Source organism: Stenella coeruleoalba (assembly GCF_951394435.1).
Source record: "Stenella coeruleoalba genome assembly, chromosome: 11".
Taxonomy (NCBI): Eukaryota; Metazoa; Chordata; class Mammalia; order Artiodactyla; family Delphinidae; genus Stenella; species Stenella coeruleoalba.
In genome coordinates this window covers 95458899-95481044 of record NC_137157.1, presented here as the reverse complement: position 1 = coordinate 95481044, position 22146 = coordinate 95458899, and the positions used below count along the sequence as shown (strand labels likewise).

At 50.7% G+C, this 22146-nt stretch overlaps 1 protein-coding gene across 1 annotated transcript; it reads right to left on the bottom strand.

Annotated features, from left to right (window-relative positions):
* Positions 1-1560: 1560 nt before the first annotated feature.
* On the bottom strand, positions 1561-13532 carry C1RL (complement C1r subcomponent like; the record flags this gene model as incomplete). Its single annotated transcript, XM_079937701.1, is given in 7 exon segments — positions 1561-3595; positions 5718-5792; positions 5918-6043; positions 7470-7656; positions 12592-12868; positions 13451-13502; positions 13505-13532. Coding segments are annotated over 7 exon segments (1584 nt in total). The 3' UTR covers positions 1561-2756.
* Between the last annotated feature and the right edge of the window lie 8614 nt (positions 13533-22146).

Below are 22146 nucleotides of genomic sequence, written 5' to 3'. Positions count from 1 at the left end.
CACTAGTGACTTAGTCTTTTCTGAGAGAAGGCCAGGCCCCCGGCAGGGAGAAAGGGCTCTCGTCTCTCTTGTCCTCCAGGCCATCGTGTCCTGTTTTAAACCTTTGCTCTTTGGGGAAGACTTTCTTCAACTCTCCAGGGCTCAGCGACCCTATAGTGGTGTGCTCCATAGGGAGACGCAGATCCAGAACAGGCCTCTGAGTTCTCAGGCCTCTGTACTCCATCCTGCTTGTTTGCCCTATTAGATGAATCCCTCTATCTCTCCACCCACCCACCTGCTCACTTATCCGTTTGGAAGCTACCTATTTAAAGCGCTAGGCACTTTCCCAGGCACTGGGCTCGCCAAGATGTGGCAGCTTCCCGTTAGGCAGTGGCCAGGTCCTCACTGAATGTAGTTTGAGATCAGGCACATGGGAGAGGCAAGATCAGGCCAGGTTGGAGGGTTGGAGGATCTCCAGCAGGTTTATACATCAGAGCCGAGGACTGAGTCTGCCGGCAGGGCTGATCCATGATGATCCGTGGCCTTGTCAGGTGAGGAAGGACAAAAGGTAGGGAAGAAGGATAAGGAGGAGGTCAGGAGGCAAGAAAGGAGGGGAATCTTGTCTAGCAAACTGCACATTAGTATCTGGACAGCAGTATGTGTGTGCTGTGCACTTACCACGGGGCAGGATGGCAGATATACAGGTAGAGGAGGTGGTCCAAGAAGGTAAGTCTCGGCAGAAACTCTCCCATTCCTCCTAGGGATTCTGAGTTCTGTCCTGGTACCACGTGGCATGACTGGAAACTGACAAGCTTGGACCTCATTAGCTCAGTCCCAGTCGGATTCCCACTCTGCCCAACCATACAAAATAACCTTGACTTACATGTTCTGGTATACCCTTGATGCATACCAAGGACAGCAAGAAGAAACAGCCACGTGAAGATTGCGCAAGCATTTGTTTTCAAACCAGTATTGAAGACACTGTTATATTGATCATTCCTTTTAAGATGTGACTCTGGGGAGAAAAAAGTTTTCTCTCTTAACATAATGGTATGTTTCCCTCTGTCGATATAGTTACATCTATATATCTATATACCTGTACCTATAACTATATCTACCTGTATCTATCTAGATCTAGACCTGTCTAGATCTAGATAGATAGATACAGACATATAGATATGTATAGGTATATATTTTTTGCCTTGGCAGGGAGAAACTCATCATGTTCTCAATAATAAAAATAAAGAAGACAGGGGCTTCCCTGGTGGTGCAGTGGTAAAGAATCCGCCTGCCAATGCAGGAGACACGGGTTTGAGCCCTGGTCCGGGAAGACCCCACATGCCGCAGAGCAGTTGAGCCCGTGAGCCACAACTACTGAAGCCCGAGCGCCTAGAGCCCGTGCTTAGCAAAAAGAGAAGCCACCTCAATGAGAAGCCCGTGCACTGCAATAAAGAGTAGCCCCCACTCGCCACAACTAGAGAAAGCCCGCGTGCAACAACGAAGACCCAACGCAGCCAAAAATAAATAAATAAATTTTAAAAAATTAAAGAAATAAGACAAATAAAACTAATATATACTCATTAAATAAAATTTAGTGGAACGTAGGGGAAAACAACACAGCCAAAATTATACCACTAAAAAACCCTCAGATTAATATTTTGAGTATTCTGTACTATGTATAGGTTTAAAAAATTGAAGAAACCACATGTATGTATAACTTTGAATCCTGCTATTTTCTCAAAGATAAATGTAACCTTTAACCATATAGCTAACTCGACCTTGAAGTCTAGCAAATTTGTTCTCTTCTGTTTTATGTATCTGTCTTCTATTTCCAGTTGAACAATTGTTTTTTATTTGTGTCTTTTTATGTTTTCCATTTGAACAACTGTATTTTACTTGTGTCTTTTACCGTGACATCAAGTCCTTACTAAAAATTAAAGAGTTGGTCTTTTCAGGGAGAGCAGTGTGCTTGATGTTGGGGACATGGCCCAGGGTGTCCAGCAGCCCTGGGGGTGCCTGCAGGACCGCCCAGCCCAGGGCTGGGCTCACCGAGGTGTCTGCAGGAGTGCGGCCAGCAGGAAAGTGTGAGCCAGCTGCTGTCAGCTTCACCGAGGCAGGAATTCCCAGGAGGGAGAATCTAAAAGGATGCGGGGATCGGGGAGTGGGCGATACAGTAGGTCTTGAGGACACCTGAGAGCCGTCGAGGTGTACTGGAAAGGACATGCCTTCGCCGTCCTGTATCAGCTGTGGGGTTTGGAAGAGTCCCTTCATCTCCCTGAGCTTCAGTTTCCTCCTTGGTAAAACGTGGATAATAACTCATCCTTTGCAAAGCTGGTGTGAGGAGTCGGTGAAGTAACACACGGGAAGCGCCTGATAGAAGAAGATACAGAACAACGTAGAGCTGTGACTATAATTGCAGCCAAGGAGTTGTGCGAGGTGAAGCCAAGACTATGTGACTCTTTGAAGGTCGATCACAGGGGCTTTGAAGAGTTTCAGAAATGAACTGAGACTACTTTCCCACACTGCACTTGAACAGGAGGATGAGGAGACTGTCTCTCGGGAGAGAGACGCCGTGTCCCGGGGGATGAAGTTCAAAGCGGAAACTCGAGGAGACGTGTGGGTGTAGCGAGGAGACGTGTGGGTGTAGCGCGCAAACCCGCAGGAGGGTGGAGGGTGAGAAGGGGGCTGAGGGACGCGGAGGATTTCTCTGGCTCAGTGGTTTGCTGCAGCTGTGACCTGAATAGGAATCTCTGTTCCCACCGCCCCACGCCCAGGGTTCAGTCCTCAACCCAACCCTCTCCCGTCTGGGCTCCACGGTGGGTGCCCCTGCTCAGCACCCCGGGGTCATCCTTCCCGCCCATCACTCCTCTGATCCAGTCCACGTAGTTGAGCACTTTGGTGTAGAAGCCGTACCCCTCACCACACCCAATGCCCCAGGATACGATGCCCGTGGCCACCCAGCGACGGGCACGATCGTCCCACACCACGTAGGCACCACCACTGTCCCCCTGGCAGACACTCTGCGGCCGCGTGCTGTCCCCGGCGCAGAACATGCCGCCGGAGAACACCTCGGTCCTCCGCTTCTCTCGGAGCCAGGCCTCGCAGGCCGCCCTCGGGGCCACGGGCACCTGGGAGTATTTCAGCTCCGTGGTCAACCAGCCGTTCTCCACGCCAAAGCCACTGACGTAGCCCGCCAGGCCCGGGCGGTACAGGGCCTTGCGGTCGGGCAGGCAGACCGGGAGGAGGTGGGGGCCCAGCGGGACACTGTGCCGCAGCTCCAGGAGGGCGATGTCCCCGTGGAAGTTGTGGGTCTGGTCCGGGCGGTAGTCTGGGTGCACGACCACGCGGCGCACCGGGTGGCCGCCCAGCTCCAGCAGCTCGTCGATGTTCGTGTGGCCCAGGAACACCTCCGCGCGCCGGCTCTTCCCGAGGAAGATACCGTCCTTGGGGTAGATGGTGTGGGCGGCGGTGAGGATCCACCTGTCGCCCAGCAGGGCCCCGCCGCCTCGGCCGTAGATGCTGGTCAAGGCCTGCCAGGGGAAGTTGCCCAGCTCAGCTCTGGAGGCACCAACGGGCTCCCTGTTCTGGGCGATGGGGATGACCGGCCGTCCGCAGACTGGGAGACAGGAGGGGTAAAGTGAAAAACCAGCCGCTGCATCTGGAAGCCTACTTCTGTGAAGTGCTTTCTCCTGCCTCCTCAGCCATTTTAAAGCCACTTTTTAATTTTTATTTATTTATTTTTTTTTGCCGCACCGCGAGGCATGCAGGATCTTAGTTCCCCAACCAGGGATGGAACCGGTGCCCCCTACAGTGGAAATGCGGAGTCTTAACCACAGGACTGCCAGGGAAGTCCTAAGCCACTTTTTTAGACTCTTGGTGGGACCTTCTTTGAGCAAAATCGTGCAGCAAGCAGTTTGTCTTCAGTGTCTCCTGTCCTTGTTTCTGGGTCATTTCTCCATTTTTTTAAAAAATAAATTTGTTTATTTATTTATTTTTGGCTGCACTGGGTCTTTGTTGCTGTGCACAGGCTTTTCTCTAGTTGTGGCGAGCTGGGGCTACCCTTGAGGTGCACAGGCTTCTCATTGCGGTGGCTTCTCTTGTTGTGGAGCACAGGCTCTAGGCGCGCGGGCTTCAGTAGTTGTGGCACACAGGCTCAGTAGTTGTGGCTTGTGGGCTCTAGAGCGCAGGCTCAGTAGTTGTGGCACATGGGCCTAGCTGCTCCACAGCACGTGGGATCCTCCCGGACCAGGGCTCAAAACTCGTGTCCCCTGCATTGGCAGGTAGACTCCCAACCACTGAGCCACCAGGGAAGTCCCATTTCTCCATTTTTAACATCTCCCCCTCCCAAAGCACTATGTCAGGCTCCGCCCCTAGAGCTTTCTGTGACTCAGGAGTAAAACCTGAGAAATGTACTCAGATTGGGTTAGAAAGGCATGTTTGACTCAAAAAACTGGGTTTCAAAAATGGTGGACCTGAGGGAATTCCCTGGCAGTCCAGTGGTTAGGACTCTGTGCTTTCACTGCCGAGAGTGCTGGTTCCATCCCTGGTGGGGGAACTACAGTCCCACAGGCCGCTAGGCTGGGGCAAAATATTAAGAAAACCAACCCTCCCCCCAAAGAACCCCAAAATGGTGGACCTGAACCCTCCTCTATTGCTGGTGGGCATGTAAAATGGTGCAGTCACTGTGGAAAACAGTGTGGCAGTTCCTCAAAAAGTTAAACACAGATTTAGGATGTGAACCAACAATTCCACTCCTAGGTCTATACTCAAGAGACCTGAAGACGTGTTCAAACAGAAACTTGTACATGAATGCTCACCGCGGCAATATTCATAAAAGGCAAATGGATAAACAAAATGTGGTCTATCTGTACAGTGGAATTCTATTCAGCCATGAAAAGGAATAGAGTACTGGGACTTCCCTGGCGGTACAGTGGTTAAGACTCCCTGCTTCCACTGCAAGGGGTGCAGGTTTGATTCGTGCTTGGGGAACTAAGATGCAACATGCTGGACAGCTCGGCCAAAAAATGAAAAGAAAAGAAAAGGAATGGAGAACTGATACATGCTACAACGTGGATGAACCTTGAAAACATTACGCTAAACGAAAGAAGCCAGACGCAAAAGGCTATTATATGATTCCATTGACATAAAATGTCCAGAATAAAATCCACAGAGATAGAAAGTAGTTAGTGGTTGCCAGGAGATGGGAGAAGGGAGAGCTGGAGTTTCTTTTAGGGGTGATGAAAATGCTCTAGAATAAGTAGTAATGGTTGCACAACATGGTGAATACACTAAAAGTTACTGAATTGTACACTTTGCAAGAGTGATTTTTATGTTATATGAATTTTATCTCCAAAATTTTTTTAAAAAAAATGCTGGGCCTTCTGGCACTGTGGCATTAAGGTAGGGAAATATTTTGGGGACAGAGAGCCTCTCTGTGTATCGTTAAAGCAGACCATGTCAAAAGAGGGTTTTCTCTTATTTCAACTCATCTGTCCCTATGATTAGCTTCCTTCTGGCTTTTCGTTTCCCAGTTATCCCTTGATCCTCGAAGGAGAAGGGATGAGCTCCTTCCTTCTCCTTTTCTGGGCCTTCTTGGTTCCCCTTTTCTGCCTCACTTTCTGCCTTCACCTCCCCCTTCCTATTCTACGGCTGTCCTGTGCCCTTAGACAGGCCCTGTGCAACAGCTGAGGCTTGTCTGGGAAGTGGCCAACGTCATGGTGCCACAGGTCCCCACTTACCAGGCACACAGCGACGAACCTCCTCCCTTTCCTGTGTCTGCTTCCAGGGCACCTGGGCGGTGCAGGTGAGTGTCCCTGGGAGTGAAATGAGGGAGGCACAGAACAGGCTCAGAATTGGGAGGAGGGGCTGAAAGAGGCTTCAGACCTCTTGGGGGGAGTGAGGCAGGTAGGAGCTGGTTCTTCGGCAGGTGGGGACTTACCTATGGGCATAGCCTGATAATAGGGCTCCTGGCAGTGGCTCTGGATCTCAGTGGAGTTGTCTCCAGGTGTGTTCATGGCTTCAGGGTCCCCACTGGCCTGGCTGATGGGCTGACTATGATTCATACCTAAAGGGAAACAGAGGTCAATAGGACAGAGAACAGAACTGCAAACTGGCAACCCAGGGACTGATTCTGGTCCATGGCCATATTTAGTTTGACCTGCACAGTCTTTTTTAAATTTTATTTTTTAAATTAAAAAAACCTTTTTTTGGCCGCATGGCTTGCAGGACCTTAGTTCCCCAACTAGGGACTGAACCTGGGCCCTCGGCAGTGAACGCGCCGAGTCCTAACCACTGGACCATCAGGGAATTCCCAGCACAGTTTTCTTCTTTTTTTTATTATTTGAATTATTTTTCACTGCAGATTGTTAATGCTATAAAAGTTTAAAAGTAACTGTGAAAGTAGGGTATGGGAAACAGGCATTTTCATATATGGTTAGTGGGACTGTAAATTAGCAAAACTTTTGTAGGGAAATTTAGCAATATCAAAATTAAAATTGCGAATGTTTTTCACTTTTTTATTTCTAAGAATTTATCCTCATATATGTGCTCAAAGATGTATATATGGGTTTCCCTGGTGGCGCAGTGGTTGTGAGTCTGCCTGCCAATGCAGGGGACACGGGTTCGTGCCCCGGACCGGGAAGATCCCACATGCCGCGGAGCAGCTGGGCCCGTGAGCCATGGCTGCTGAGCCTGCGCGTCCGGAGCCTGTGCTCCGCAACGGGAGAGGCCACAACAGTGAGAGGCCCGTGTACCGCAAAAACAAAAACAAAACAAAAAAAAAAGAATTAGGCAATGCTAACCACATGTATATGGGATGAGCTTTAAGATATATCATTGAAGCAGTTCCCTGTCAGTCCAGTGGTTGGGACTCAGCGCTTTCACCACCGGGGCCTGGGTTTGATCCCTGATTGGGGAACTAAGACCCCAGAAGCTGCACAGCATGGCCAAAAAAAAAAAAAAAAAAAAAAATCATTGAATGAAAAATGGCAAATTTAAAACATTGTGACTATTAGCAACACACACGCCCACAATATTTACATTTGAGTGGCCTGGAATGTCTTTGGAAGAATACCCAGGAAATAGAGAACAGAGTCATTTCTGGACAGAATAGCCAGGGATTAGGGGCCAGAGGTTAGAGGAAGATTATTTTTTTGAAAATTTTACTGTGGTCATGTATTATCTTTCAAAAAACCTGGGGTTACCATTTGAAAATCTGGCATTTCACTTAAAAATCTGAATTTTTGGCTCCTCTTGAAAAACGAGATGATCTGCAAGTGCTGGGCCTGTTAATATGCAGGGAGACAAGAGCTGGAGCTGAGCTGAGTGCCCCTGTGACTGGGCTGCTCACCAGCAGGGCGGGCCGGGCAGCAAGGGGCTGAGCCCAGGTGTCCCGAGCCCCCAGCCTCAGCTTCCACTTGTCACTTCAAGATACCAGGGGCCAGGGCTATGGGCAGGGGCTTCCCTCCCTGCACCCCAAGGGGTTCACTCACCCACGGCTTGGTAGAGGGCCAGGAAGCCCTTGTGGAGGCCCGGGGTTCTGTCCTCAGAGGCCGGTGAACGGAAGGTCAGCCGCAAACTGTTCCCTGAGGACACAAATTCCCTCTGACCAGGGGGGCTGCCCAGCAGGGAGCCCTGCTGCCCACAGAACCGGCTGGGATCCATTCCACTGGCTGTGATCTGAAAGGGGGGGGGGCAGGCAGGCGTGGGGTGAATCTGCACCACAGGTGGTCACAGGGTCATGCCGCAGCCTGGACCCCCAGCCCCGTCTTGGAGGTCTACGTACCGCTGGGGCTCAGAAACCGCACCACCCCACGGAGCCTTCCTCAAGTTGCTTCCTGCTCCATTACTGGCTCCCAGGTTTCTTCCATCCATGACCAGATACCCAGCAGATGCCTTTAGCCTGCCATGCTTATCTCATACAGCCCACAATATTTCAAGAATTGAAATAGAAACTTATAATAACTGGATTATAAGTTCTAAGAAGGCAGGAACTACACCTATTTTGCTCCCCACTGAGTCCCTGATGCTCAACCTGGTACCTACAGCATCACAGCTTTGAATCAATGAATATGCAGACGTAAGTCCCTCCCGTCCAGCTTCTTCCACCTCCATCACATTTCACTTCTCTGAGTAACTTCCTGTGGCCAACATCTGAGAAGCGAGAAGACCCTCTGCACAGACTGAGCCCCTGGGGTTCCTGGCCTTCCCTGTTGTCCTTCTTTTGGAGTGTCTCTCCTCTTACCCCACCAACTATAAATGAAGCCCCCGCAAGGTATGGAATCTAAGGACACAAAATGTACACGGTGTGGTTACACTGTCTACTGTTGCCTAACTTAAATCAAAACCCTGCTCAAATGCCTTTCTATGGGGTCCCCAACCCAAGGAAGGGCACCTTGGAAGGAGTTCCCCTGGCCACCGCTTCATGTTTAATCTCTCTCCCGGGCATACAGCTCACTGCTCAGCTCATTTTATTGCTGATGTTCATATTGATCCACATATCCTGGGTTCTTGCTGGCTCTCCATTCCTTCATTCTCCCCAGATCTTAGTCTCTTCTCCTATAAAATGGTCTGTGGAGGCCCCTTCCAGCCAGGACACCCCTGTGTCCCAGGGCAGCTCTCCAGTGTCTGCAGAAAAGCAGCGGGGAAAGTGACACCAAATACCTGCTCATTCAGAAACCACTGTGTTGTGTGTCCTACACGCACGACAAGCTTGGGTTTCACTCATTCTTTCCTTTATTCCTTTGACAAACAGCTGTTTATTATGTTCTGTGTGGGAGATGCTGTGCTAGGTGCTGGGGATACACCTGTGTATACAACTGTGTGAATTAAGACACAGTTCTGCTACCAAGGAGACCAGAATCTGGCTGAGGGTTCTGACGGGCAAAACATGAACTAGGTTACAGTGTGTTGAATTCTGCATTCGAGATGTGTGTGCGTGCGTGCGTGCGTGCGTGTGTGTGTGTGTGTGTGTGTGATTTACTCTGGAAGCAGGAAGGAGGGAACAATCCTATCCCTGAGCTCGAACTCCGTCAGTGACAAGGGAAGAGTCAGGCTGGGATTAAAATGATTCAAGGCTAAGGAGAACAGGGCACTGTAGGTGTTCGACAGACATAGGCTGAGTTGAATAAAGTGTAGTCCCGACGTCAGCTAAATCTGAAGAAATAAATACATGCATTTATCTCCTCTCCCACCTCAAATCCCACTAATAGGACAGCAGAGGGATAAAAATGGATATGTTATCAAGGACAAAAAGGTGAGGGGAGGTGATAGCTGCTGAGAGATGCCCACAACGTTTGCAAGGTGGAGTGGAGATGGACACATGTAACCTGAGTCTTGGGCTGGGGCAACAGAAAGCAGCAGGTTCTGATCACAGATCTCTGGGAGGTGTCAGAACCGGCGTAAGCAGGAGACGGGAGGATTCCTCTGAAGAAACCGGCTGTCACCAGAGAACACCCTTCTGCTGTGGATGTGCAGGAGGCCCCCAGCAGTACATCTGGGTCACCTCGTGGATAACCTGATTTTCAAACCTGTCGTCTGACAGATTTCAGCTGTCCACACAGAGCATCCAAGAGCGTTCTGCACGTCACTCTTAAATATGAATGGACAGCCAAGGATTATCACACATTGTGGGAAAGTCTCCAACATGAAAAGCACAGGCCAGAACAAATGAACGGTACAAAGGAACTTGGTGAAGAAGACAGAATACAGGGAGCAGAGAAATGTTTTTTTTTTTAATTTCTTTTTTTTGTGTGTGGTACGTGGGCCTCTCAGTGTTGTGACCTCTCCCGTTGCGGAGCACAGGCTCTGGACGCGCAGGCTCAGCGGCCATGGCTCATGGGCCCAACCGCTCCGCGGCATGTGGGATCTTCCCGGACCGGGGCAAGAACCCGTGTCCCCTGCATCAGCAGGTGGACTCTCCACCACTGCGCCACCAGGGAAGCCTGAGAAATGTTTTAAAATAATTCCAATAGAGGGAAAAGAGTAGATATTGCCTCTACGAAACAAGAACAAGATTCTACAAAAAGGCACGTTTAGATAATTAGAATGAACCTTTAGACATGAAAAAATGTTAGCAGAAAAAAAAATCATTAAAAAGTTGGGATTTACAATGAGATCTCCCACAAAGTGGAACAAAAAGACAAAGAGATGGAAAACAGAACAGAATGGATAACAAAACTGGATAATCTGTCCAGAACCTAACAACAGTGAAATTATAGAAGTTCCAGAAGGAGAAAATAAAGTAGATGTCTGGAAATGATTTAAAAATTAATACAAGAACTTTCTCAAATTGAAGGGTCTTGATTAAGAGAGTCTCTGGATTAAAAGAACCCTGTACAGGGGCTTCCCTGGTGGCACAGTGGTTGAGAGTCCGCCTGCCGATGCAGGGGACATGGGTTCGTGCCCCGATCCGGGAGGATCCCACATGCCGCGGAGCGGCTGGGCCCGTGAGCCATGGCCGCTGAGCCTGTGCATCCGGAGCCTGTGCTCCGCAACGGGAGAGACCACAGCAGTGAGAGGCCCGCGTACCGCAAAAAAAAAAAAAAAAAAAAAAGAACCCTGTACAATGAGTACAGAATGACCTGACCTGCATCAAGGCACATCCTGATGAAAGTTCAGAATGCTGGTAATAAGGAAAATATGCTGAAAGTTCTAGAGAGAAAACACTAAGGCTCAGGAGTTCTAACAACACTAGGGCTAGGAGACCGTGTCATTAAAATTCTGAGAGAAAATGACTTCTAACCTAGAATGTAACCCAGATAAACTATCCACCAAGTATGAGGGGAGAACTAAGACATTCAGGGCTATCTAAGTTCCTCTAAAATGTGTTCCCTCATTCCCTTTCTGGAGGAGAATGTGCTCCTCCAAAAGGAGAGAGTAAACCAAGAAAGAGAAGGAGATGAGAGTCACTTCCAACACAGGACAAGTAAAGGAAATCTCCGGAAGGTGGGAAAAGGGAACTCCTCGACAAGTGAAGGCTTAGAAAGCAAAGAGACTGAAGAAATAAGTCATGGGGACGTCACCCCAGGTGGGATGGGGTGGAATGTCACCAACGCAAAGGAGGACCGAGAGACTGAGATTCGTACTCGAAGATGTCGAGAGATTTACTCTCCTGGCTGAGAGTTCGGGGGAGGTTGGTTACAGAGAGAACTCAGCAAACTAAAAATCAAACAAAAAAACCCCAAACCCCCAAAACACTATGTAGTTATTGACTGCTGGGAAATCCAAAAGCTGGAGAAAGGAAATTGTACACCAAGTGCACAGATGTGAGTACTTCAAAGTCATAATGATGTAAAAAATGAATATAGTTTTAACTAAAAACGATAATAGAGGTAAACTGAGAGGATGGGGGAGGGGAAACGTGGGTGGCGAAGGTCGAAGAGAGATAAAGCTAAGTCCTCATCTTTTAGAGCTGGAAGTTAATAGAGAAATTATTTATACTTCTGAACATAAACACCAGATGAAACAGCTACATGAATCATAAATGACTGCCCTGGGGAGCAGCAATGGGGGCAGGGGGAGGAGGCTGGAGATGATAAGCCTTGGCGTACTCTGATTTTTTTTTTAAAAATTATGCACATGTATTATTTGGATAGAAATAAATTTTTTTTTTTTTTTTTTTTTTTGGCGGTATGCGGGCCTCTCACTGCTGTGGCCTCTCCCGTTGCGGAGCACAGGCTCCGGACGCGCAGGCTCAGCGGCCATGGCTCACGGGCCCAGCCGCTCCGCGGCATGTGGGATCTTCCCAGACCGGGGCACGAACCCGTGTCCCCTGCGTCGGCAGGCGGACTTTCAACTACTGCGCCACCAGGGAAGCCCGATAGAAATAAAATTTAAACCAAAAGATAATGTAGGGACTTCCCTGGTGGCACAGTGGTTAAGAATCCGCCTGCGATGCAGGGGACATGGGTTCGAGCCCTGGTCCGGGAAGATTCCACACGCTGTGGAGCAACTAGACCCGTGCACCACAACTACTGAGCCTGTGCTCTAGAGCCCGCGAGCCACAACTACTGCAGCCCGCGCGCCTACAGCCCGTGCTTCACAACAAGAGAAGCCACTGCAACGAGAAGCTCGCGCACCGCAACGAGGAGTAGCCCCCGCTCGCTGCAACTAGAGAAAGCCCTCGCGTGGAAACGAAGACCCAAAAATAAATTAAAAAAAAAAAGATAACGTAAAGTACTGTTTTTAAAGTGTCCTTATTCTGAATAATGCCCTTGTCATATGTGAGGTTTTGCCACAGCGCCTCCAAGGGAAACTCATAGTCACCTAATCTTTTATTATATTTACGTCCAGCTTCCTAGCCTGACAGAGCAGGCACTCAACATACTTGATGATGGATTTTTAATGACTGATGTGTGAGTTCCTGCTTTTGACTCTAGGGATTCGCAGCATTTGTGTGTCCCTTTATGAGACTTCCAAAGGCAGGGCCAGACCTGCTGCCCTGTCCTCGTCTATGGGGCCCAGACGGCAGGGGGCACAGGTCGGCACAGGGCCTCCGGTGGGAGGCTGTGCGCTGGGTACACTTGGCCTCCCAGGTAAGCCTCACGCTTCGGGGCCGGCTGCCCCTGGGCTCCAGGCCGAGAGGCTCCCTCCACGGAGGCCCTCCCAGCTCACCGAGACGTAGTCCTGGTCACAGTCCGGGGACGGCTCCAGGTCGAAGTCCTGGAAGACGAGCCTCACGGCAAAGCCCTCTGGAGCCTCGATGTCCGTGGAGCTCTCTTGGCCTTTGACATACGGTTCCGGGTACCCGGGGGACATCAGCTTCTGGGGCAGCGGCTGGGCCAAGAGCACGGAGCCCTGCGTGGGGCAAGCCTGGAGGACTCCCCAGAGGAACAGCCACCACCTGGGAGTGGGCGAGGGTGGATGGGACCACATGGCTGTGGCCTGGAGCCTGCGGAGATACGAACGCAGCAGGCAGTGCTGAGGGCTGAGAGGCCTGGGAAAGGCTCAGCAGCGGCGGCCTCAGCCCTTGACGCCTGGGCACCTCTGGCCACTCGCTTATTGCCCCCCCCCCCCGTCACCCCAATTCCTTCAGCCTCCTGGTCAGCCCGCGCTAGGAAGGTGAGTTTTCCACCATTGCCCACCTCCCTGGAGAGTCTCCTCCCCACAGGGGCTGCCTTCTGCTTCAGCCAGACTCCCCTGGGGTCTGAGGGAGCGACAGGAGTACAAGTGAGGGCCATTTATTTTATTTTATTTTTCTGGCCACATGGCATGTGGGGTCTTAGTTCCCTGACTAGGCATCAAAGGCACCCCCTGCAGTGGGAGCACCGAGTGTTAACCGCTCGACCGCCAGGGAAGCCCCAGGGACATTTAAAGGTGACGGGGGTCTTGTCTGGAGCGTTGAGTCTGAGCACCCCGGGGAGGGCTGCTGGAGGCCGTGTGTGTATTCATCCGCCCCTGGGTCCCCTCCCGCATGCCCACCCTCCTCCTCCGCAGCCTCCCCAGCCTCTCCAGCCTCTCCAGGCACACTCACGTGTTGCCTGGGCAGCGAGTGGAATGGGGCTTCCCCAGAGACAGTTCCCCTGCTCTGAGTCCGGGCATCTGGAAGCCGACATCTGAGCCCTGAGGGGACCTGGCCGGGGCCAGGGAACAGGAAGTGGGGCTGGAGGAGGCCCTGCGGGGGAGGAGGGAGCAGTTACTGGAAATGCGTTGAGTAACTCTCGGCAATTCCCTTTTTCTAATTCTCTGGCTTGAGCGCCACCTGCTGTCTGATTCAGGAATAGCTCACCCACCGCAACTCGGGAAAAACATCTCGAAAACCACGCTGGCCCTCAGGAGAGACCAGGGGTGGGAGTGCACTGACTCTTGACTCTTTTGCACTATTTAAAACTGTTTAATTTTTACCATGTGCATGTATCACACACGGTAGGATGGCTCCTTGTGAGTTAGGCTGTCCCCTTTAATGGGCCATACCTCTCCCTCCCTGACCTCTCAGCAGCTCATTCTGTGACCAGCCCGCCTCTTGTAGAAACTGAAGTTTGTGAGCCTGGACTGGAGCCCCTCCTTCCCCCTCCCTCCTCACCAAGCATGGCTGGCGGCGCTCACTTAGGTCGTCTTTGAATCCTGTCCACAACCCCTGGACGCTGCTGGTCCAGCAGGGTCAGGCCGGCGCAGGGCCGGGGGCAGGCCCAGGCCGAAGCTTCTTTAGGCAGATACCCGGGGCCGTGTCTGTGGGCAGGGGCTGCCCTCCCTGAACCCCCAGGGGGGACTCTCACCCACACCTTGGTAGGAGACCAGGAAGCCCTTGTGGAGGTTGGGAGTCCTGTCCTAAGAGGTCACCCACAAACTGTTCCCTGTGGACGCAGACTCCTTCTGACCAATGAGCGAGGGGGTGGGGAGTGCCCACTGGAGAACCCTGCTGCCCACAGAGCTGGCTCACAACAGTCCGCACACCCACTGTGATCGGAGAGGGGAGGGGGTGCAGGCAGGTGTGGGCGGCCTCTGCACCCCTGGAGGTCACAGGGTCATGTCCTGTGGTGGACTCCAGCCTGGTCTAGAAGTTCTGCGCACCTCTGGGGCTCAGGGTCTTAGCTTGTGGTGGCTTCATCGCAGAGTCCTGTGTACCCTTTCCCTCCCTATTCTCCACCCACAAAGGATGCCGTTTGCTGAGAAAGGCTCCTCACCCACGCCAGTGCTCTCAGTCCGTCAACAGAGGAGTGGATAAAGAAGATGTGGTATATGTATACAATGGAATATTACTCAGCCATAAAAAAGGACGAAACAAGGCCATCTGCAGCAACAGGGACGGACCTAGAGATTGCCATACTGAGTGAAGTAAGTCAGACAGAGAAGGAGCAATGTCATATGCTATCGCTTATTTGTGGAATCTAAAAAAAGGCTACAAATGAACTTATCTACAAAACAGAAATAATTACAGATGTAGAAAATAAACTTATGGTTATGGGGGTAGGTAAAGTGTGGGAGGGAAAAATTGGAAGATTGGGATTGACCCATACACACTACTATATATAAAATAGATAACTAATAAGGACCTACTGTACAGCACAGGGAACTCTACTCGATACCTTGTAATGGCCTATATGGGAAAAGAATCTAAAAAGGAGTGGATATATGTATATTCATAACAGAGTCAGTTTGCTGTACAGCAGAAATTAACACAACTTTGTAAATCAACTATACTCCAATGAAAGTAAAAAAGAATAAATTAAGGTATAGAGTGAAAAAAAACGATTCTCTCTGGGAACCCCTAGGGGACCTTCCAAACCGTCCCCCAGGCCAGCTAGCAGGCTCCATGAAGGCAGGACTGTGGCTGCTGGGTTCTCCATCACTGATGGCTGGTATGCTGCCTTGCCTGGATACGAGATGGTGATGTGCGTGTAGCTGAATCTTGAATACCTGGGTAGAAAGCCTCTTAGCCAGCTTCCTCCCTTCCTCCCCTGTGCTAACCTTCCAACCCCCCTTCTTCCAGCCCCACCGTCACTTTGCTAAGCACTTTTTTTTTTTTTTTTTTTTGCGGTACGCGGGCCTCTCACTGTTGTGGCCTCTCCCGTTGCAGAGCACAGGCTCCGGACGCACAGGCTCAGCGGCCATGGCTCACGGGCGCAGTCACTCCGCGGCATGTGGGATCTTCCCGGACTGGGGCACGAACCCGTATTCCCTGCATCGGCAGGTGGACTCTCAACCACTGCGCCACCAGGAAATCCTTAAAGTTCTCCATTTTAGAGACTCAATTTCCATTTCTTTATGGACCTGGCTCTCTATCAGTTGTCCCCTAGTCCATGGTTTTCTCTGTCTCTGCCCTTCCTTCCCAGGCTGGGTGCTCTGGGGAGAGGAACGATGGTCATGGGAGGGACACCAGGGCCCGACCCCATCGAAATGAGATGGTGGAGGGAGAAACAGTCCCGTGACGGGGAGTGGAATTCACCTCTGTGGACCCCTTCGCAGTGCCCGGTCTTCGCTGCTCCATCTTGCCTTGAGTTGGAGATCTGGAGATACAGTCGTGTCTGAGGTCCTGCTTTCTCCCTGGGTGTCAGAACACGTAAGGTGGCCAACTGCGGATGGCTTGGCCCATGGGAGGGAGGCCTCACGGCCTTACAAGTCTAGGTCAGGGCAATTGCAGCAGAAGGATGAGGCAAATGGAGCCCCAGAAGAGGAAGCCTCCCACTGACACCTGCGGGTATAAAGCCAGGACCTGCCAATGAACAAGAGGGGCCGTGGCGTGAGCCCCCAGCAGTCGGCCCCGGGAGGAGGGGCATCATAAGGCTCAGGGGGCCACGTGCTGTGTTCTTTGTCTCTCTGACTGTAGCTTCACTATAGCTATTCCATCCTATACCTATCTAACCACTATCTACGCTCACGATACTGGTGACTTGTGCATTTATTTTTGCCCCCCCGATTCACTTTATTTGAAGAAATTCCTGGAGGAAGGAGGGCTCCTCCTCTGCATCACTGTCTCATCTCCCTGAGGGACTCTGATAGGTCTCGCAAGATTGTTAGGGCCTCACCCACCAGGGTATAGACTCTCCCCTCTTTGTAGCTTTGGTGGACTAACTTTACTCAATCTTCCAGAACACTCTTTAGGATCGTCTTTTGGGAGAGCCTATGTCTCAGTTTGCTTGGAACAGTCCTAGTTTACACCGGTTGTTCCAGTGTAATTATGAATAGTTTCCCCTCTGGACAATGTTACACGGTCATCTTAGTGGATGGTGCCTGGTAGCTATTTCAATATGGCGGCTGTGCTGCAAGAGACCTTCCTCCTCATTAGCCCCACTCGCTCTCCCAGTCTCTGTGGCCATGACCCAGTCTGAGGCCTGATTACCTGGAACACTTTCCAGCAGCCCTGAGCTCAGTGCCTCAGTCACCAAGCTCCCATGAGCTACACAGAGATACTCCCCTAGAATCGCCACTGAAATCCACCCCCTTCTCTCCACTGAAATCAGAGACTCGCTTCTTCTTCAGCACTAAAAAAATGTCATCTCAACGTACTCATGGCGGGGAATGAGTTTTTCCCAAGGCTCTGACGTTTGTCCACCAGCCACTGAGAGCTTAGTGTGAGAAAGAGGCTGAGGAACCTCCCCCAAAAGAACCCTCCTGCCTCTTCCCTGCCAGGGTGGCTGGAAGGAAGGGTAGGGAGGAAGCCTCAGAGCAGAAAGAGGGTTGTGGAAGAGATTTGCAATGTTCTGGAGTGAGAAAGCCAATATAGTGGAACAATACTGTGCCCCATTTTGCTTGTCCCAGAAGGAGAGAAGAGAGAGAGTGAGGCAGAAAAAACGTTCCAAGAAATAATGGCTGGAACTTTCCAGCTTTTGTGAAAGGCCTATAGCTTTAGGTTCAAGAGACTCCACACACTCCAAGCAGAACTGAAAGTAAACAAAAAGGCACATCCAGGCACATCAGAGTCAAACTGCTAAAAACCAAAGATAAAAAGGAAATCTTGAAAGAGGCCAGAGACAAAGGACACACCGCAAGCAGAGAACAACACTCTCAGCGTCACTGCTTCCCCATCCAAAACCATATAGACCAGGAGGCAGGGGCACTACGTCTTTAGAACCCTGAAAGAAAAAAAAAGTTGCCAACTCAGAATTACTTTTCCAGTGGAAATATTCTTCAAGTCTGAAGATGAAGTGAAAGCATTTTCAGGTAAAAGAAAACGTCAAGACTTTGTCGTGAGCAGACCTGCTCTGGGAAAAAATGCTTCAGTTCTTAGCCTGAGGGGCAGGAATCCAGGTGGATGAGCAGAGCTGGAGAATGGATCATGGGAAATGGTACATTTGTAGGTAAATATAAGACATAGTTTTTCTTTTTAATGTCTTTAAAATACATATAGCTGTTTAAAGCAAGACATAACGTAACGTGGGGTTTATAACATATGTGGATGTGACATACATGAAAACTATAGCATAAACCCTGGGGGCTGGTTTCTTCATACAGTATTAACTCCAATTGCTAGATGCTCTTCTCTCTAGAACTGTGGTTTTCTGCCTGGTCTGGGAAGCCCCGGGGGTGTCCTTGACATCTTTTTTCTCTCTCTTTCTTCTCATGAGGGCACCCTGGGCTTGGTTACCAGAGGCTACATGAGCTGTGACGACATCACCCCAGACAACTAACGGGACGTGTGCTGTGTATCCTGGTGTTTTAAATTCTTCTTGGTTTTCATTTCTAATACAGTGAATATGACTAGATATAACCTACATACGCAAAAGCTCTTTGGGGTCCACAATACTTAAAAAAAATTTATTTTATTGAAGTATAGTTGATTTACAATGTTGTGCCACTCTCTGAGGTGTTAAGAAAGGCTATGGACAGAAGAGCAGATTACTGTAAAAAGAAGCAAGAAACTCTAAGAAGGAGGCAAGAAAAATTAGAAAATTCATTTGCAGAGACGAAAGCTGAGCTAAAGGTACTGAATAGCAGAATGAATAATGCAGAAGAAAGAATAAGTGATCTCAATACTTTTTTTTTTTTTTTGCGGTACGCGGGCCTCTCACTGTCGTGGCCTCTCCCGCTGCGGAGCACAGGCTCCGGACGCGCAGGCTCAGCGGCCACGGCTCACGGGCCCAGCCGCTCGGCCGCATGTGGGATCCTCCCGGACCGGGGCACGAACCCGCGTCCCCTGCATCGGCAGGCGGACTCTCAACCACTGCGCCACCAGGGAAACCCCTCAATACTTTTTAAGGGTATAAAGTTTGAGAACAGTTGCCTAGAGCAACCACTAAAAATAAATTAACATAATAAGAAAAGAAACGCAAAGAGGTAGAGCTGAAAGGCCACTATATGCGTGAACATGGAATTCTGAACTCTAAGCCGGTTTAATTTGGGGGGACTTGCTTCTAGCAGGGTGACCTATTAGACATTGTCCTGGTTTGTCTGGGACATGGAGCTTTCCATCTTAAAACTGGTTCAGTCCCAGGCAAACTGGGTCAGTTGGTAATTTATAGCCTTTCAGTCCTCTATTTTGTCCCCCTTCCCTTAGCCAAATGAGAGCCCCTAAAGAGCAAAAGCACCTCTGACCTGCGTGCAGGCCCCCAAGATAGGTAAGAGGACTGAACAAAGGAAATAAAGGAGGCAAAATGCTAAGCACACTATGTCCACAAAAACAGAAAACACGGGACCAGCCTAAGATAACTGTCTATTAGAGTATAGCACTACGGATGGTTTCAAAAATGTTTCTCTGTTTAGTGAAATTTTTGTCATGTTATTAAATCCTTTTGATAATTACAAAATAAATGTATTTAAAATGATCATTGTGATCAGACAGCCCTTTCTAAGCCAGACGAGATTAGAAGGTTGAGGCCGTGGATACTGAAGATGATGCTAGACCTTGGCTCTGGGAGCATCTTTTTTTTTTTTTTATCCCTGGTACGCGGGCCTTTCACTGCTGTGGCCTCTCCCGTTGCGGAGCACAGGCTCAGGACGCGCAGGCCCAGAGGCCGTGGCCCACGGGCCCAGCCGCTCCGCGGCATGCGGGATCTTCCCGGACCGGGGCACGAACCCGTGTCCCCTGCGTCGGCAGGCGGACTTTCAACCACTGCGCCACCAGGAAAGCCCTGGGGGCATCTTTAATCCATGTGATCAATGGAGAAGAACTCTTGGTCCTTGGATACGAGCTCAGGCCACACACGGATCCTTTCAACCCTGGGAGCTTATGTTTCAGGACCAATCTGTATCCCGCTGTCTTTACTCGGCCCCTCATCTCCAATTCTCACTTACACTTTCTGAGGTTGCTTCTGGGTTCATTGAGTTGTGTTTTTCATTAACTGAAGAGGGCAAAGGGCAGAGGCAGGGACGGGGACAGTCTTCAAAGCTGTGATGGGGGAATGGAGACAAAGCAGGGGGAGAACATGGCCGTGAGCGCACCTAGTACACAGACTCATTTTCAGAGTTTGGATTTTTATTTTTGCTTTTATTTTTAAAATAAAAAAATATTGGTGCTGCCACCTGCTGTCCCACATGGGGAAGGACCCAACCAGGCAGGGATGGCGGGGGGGAGGTGTGTGTGTGTGTGTGTGTGTGTGTGTGTGTGTGTGTGTGTGTGTGTGTGGAGGTGTGGGGGAGGGGCAGGGCTGGGTTTTCCTGATCAGGGAGGTTTTTCGGCAGCCTTCATTAGACCCCAGCATTTAGAGAGGAGATTGCTCTCTCTCGGAATCCAAACAACCTCAGAGGACCCTGGGCTGAGGGGGCAGAGCAGTTTCCCGTGTGGACCAGGTGAGGAGAGATACAGGAGCCGGGTGGAGAGCAGAGGGGGCAGAGGAGGCCTGAGTCAGCTGGGCTTCTGTGCTTAATGGCCAGTAGAGATGTGGGCAGACCAGGGATTTAGGGGTAAGAGTGACTCTGCTGGAGTTAGGTCTGTCCTGCTCCCTCCCCTATTCCCAAGTCATCTCTGGTTTCAGGTTGTCTTCCATAGGTTAAGGATAGTTGGGAGGGGTTGAGTCAACCCCAAAGACGGGTCAGCCACTAGCCTTGCCCCTCTTGTCCACCTTCCCTACTCTGTCAGCTATCTGTCTACAGTATCCACCAATCATGCCCGTCCCCAGCTTAAAGCCCTTCAATGACTTTGCCCTCTGATCCTCAAGAGGAAGCCCAGGCTCCTTGACTGTCAGGGCACATTGCTCATTCGTTACTGGGGCACACGGAGGTGCCCACCTGTATCTGTGCATGAGCTCAGGCTATGGGGCAGAGAGGGAGAGTGTGCACCGGGCAGGTACTGGAGTTTCCAAGGCCGGTGCCCGGGGAGGAAGAGAGCCCATGGTAGACAGGTGCGTCCAGGAGCTGGGGTTGGCCGTGGAGCCATGTGGTCCAGGAGAGGGTACCTGAGCCTGCTTCCTGTTCTCCTGAGCCAGTGGGGGGAGGGAGTGAAGTTCACTCCCACCGTAGCCCTGCCCCTTTTACTGTTCCCCAGTACAGTAACCCTGCCCCTCACTGCTGGGTACCTTGCCTTTTTTCGGAGAGAGCAGCCTTAGAAATGGACGGTGTCCTTGAGATAGCCTGGCTGGTCCTTACCTGGGGGCCTGGCTACTACCCCCTCTGGTCTTCATTTGGAGATAGGGCTTCTGGCAGTGGTGGTGTATGTGGCCTGGTGAGCAGTCTGCTTCTCTTGGGTGACAGCAGAAGTTACAGTGTGGCGGGGTCGGGGGATGCCCATAGTCTCTGTTGGGGAGAGCACAGCAGAAGAGAGAGTCATTAAAACACTTCTTTGGTGGTTTCCCCTTTCTAGTCATCAGATTTGGCTACACCTTCTGGCATCTACACCAAGTTTTCTTCCACCGATGTTTCTCCATTTCATCCCCCTCTTTTCAGCAAAGAAACCTCTGGCTCCGGTATTACTGTGCTGGCCCTGGAGAGTAGGGGAGGACCCCAGAGATTCCTTACTCTGCGAGGTAAAGCCACGTCCAGGTGTGGCTCTCCCCTGCCTTGGATGTCGGGACACCACCTTCCCCTTGTTGCTGCTGGTCTTCAGATCCTGCTGCTCTGTCCTCTGCAGAACTTGTCAGCTTCCCACCAGCAAGGATCTGACTCTAGCTAAGAGATCCTCCCTGCCTCCGGATGGACACTCTCTCGAACGACATGAGACTTATTGAGCTGGACTCTGCTGCACCTGTCCTATTGAAGCCACAGGGTAAGGTCACACAGAAAGGGGTGGGGTGTCACCCGAAGATGCTGGATGTTCCTTTTAACAATTATCTTGGGAAGAGGTGGGTTCTCAGACAGTAGTCCAGCAGGTGGGCCTCAAAGAGGAGGGACAGGCGACACCTGTCTGTTTCTGAACTCCATTCTCTTTAGACTTCTAGAGGGGCTGACGCTGAGATTTGGGCCTCCCGTGCTGGGTGCTCAGAAGGTGTCTGAGCTTAGAGCTAGGATGGAAGGGCCTATGACACACTGGATGTAGAGCCGTATCTTTTTGTGGATGGACAGGTTTTTATCTCCCTAAGTCACTTGCCCCCAACCCTTTTGCCAGTTATTGAGGCTACGGTGACAGGATGAGAGTCATTTATGGTGAAACTCATGTTTGAGAATATGTGTTATCTGTTGTATAATAGATCACTTGTATGCTTAGCAGTTTAAAACAACAAACATGTATTATTTCACATAGTTTCTGAGGGTCAGGAACCCAGAAGCAGCTTCGATGTGTGGTTTTGGCTCAGGGTCTCTCACGGTCAAGGTCTTGGCCAGGACTGCAGTTACCTGAAGGTCTGACGGGGCTGGTGGTCC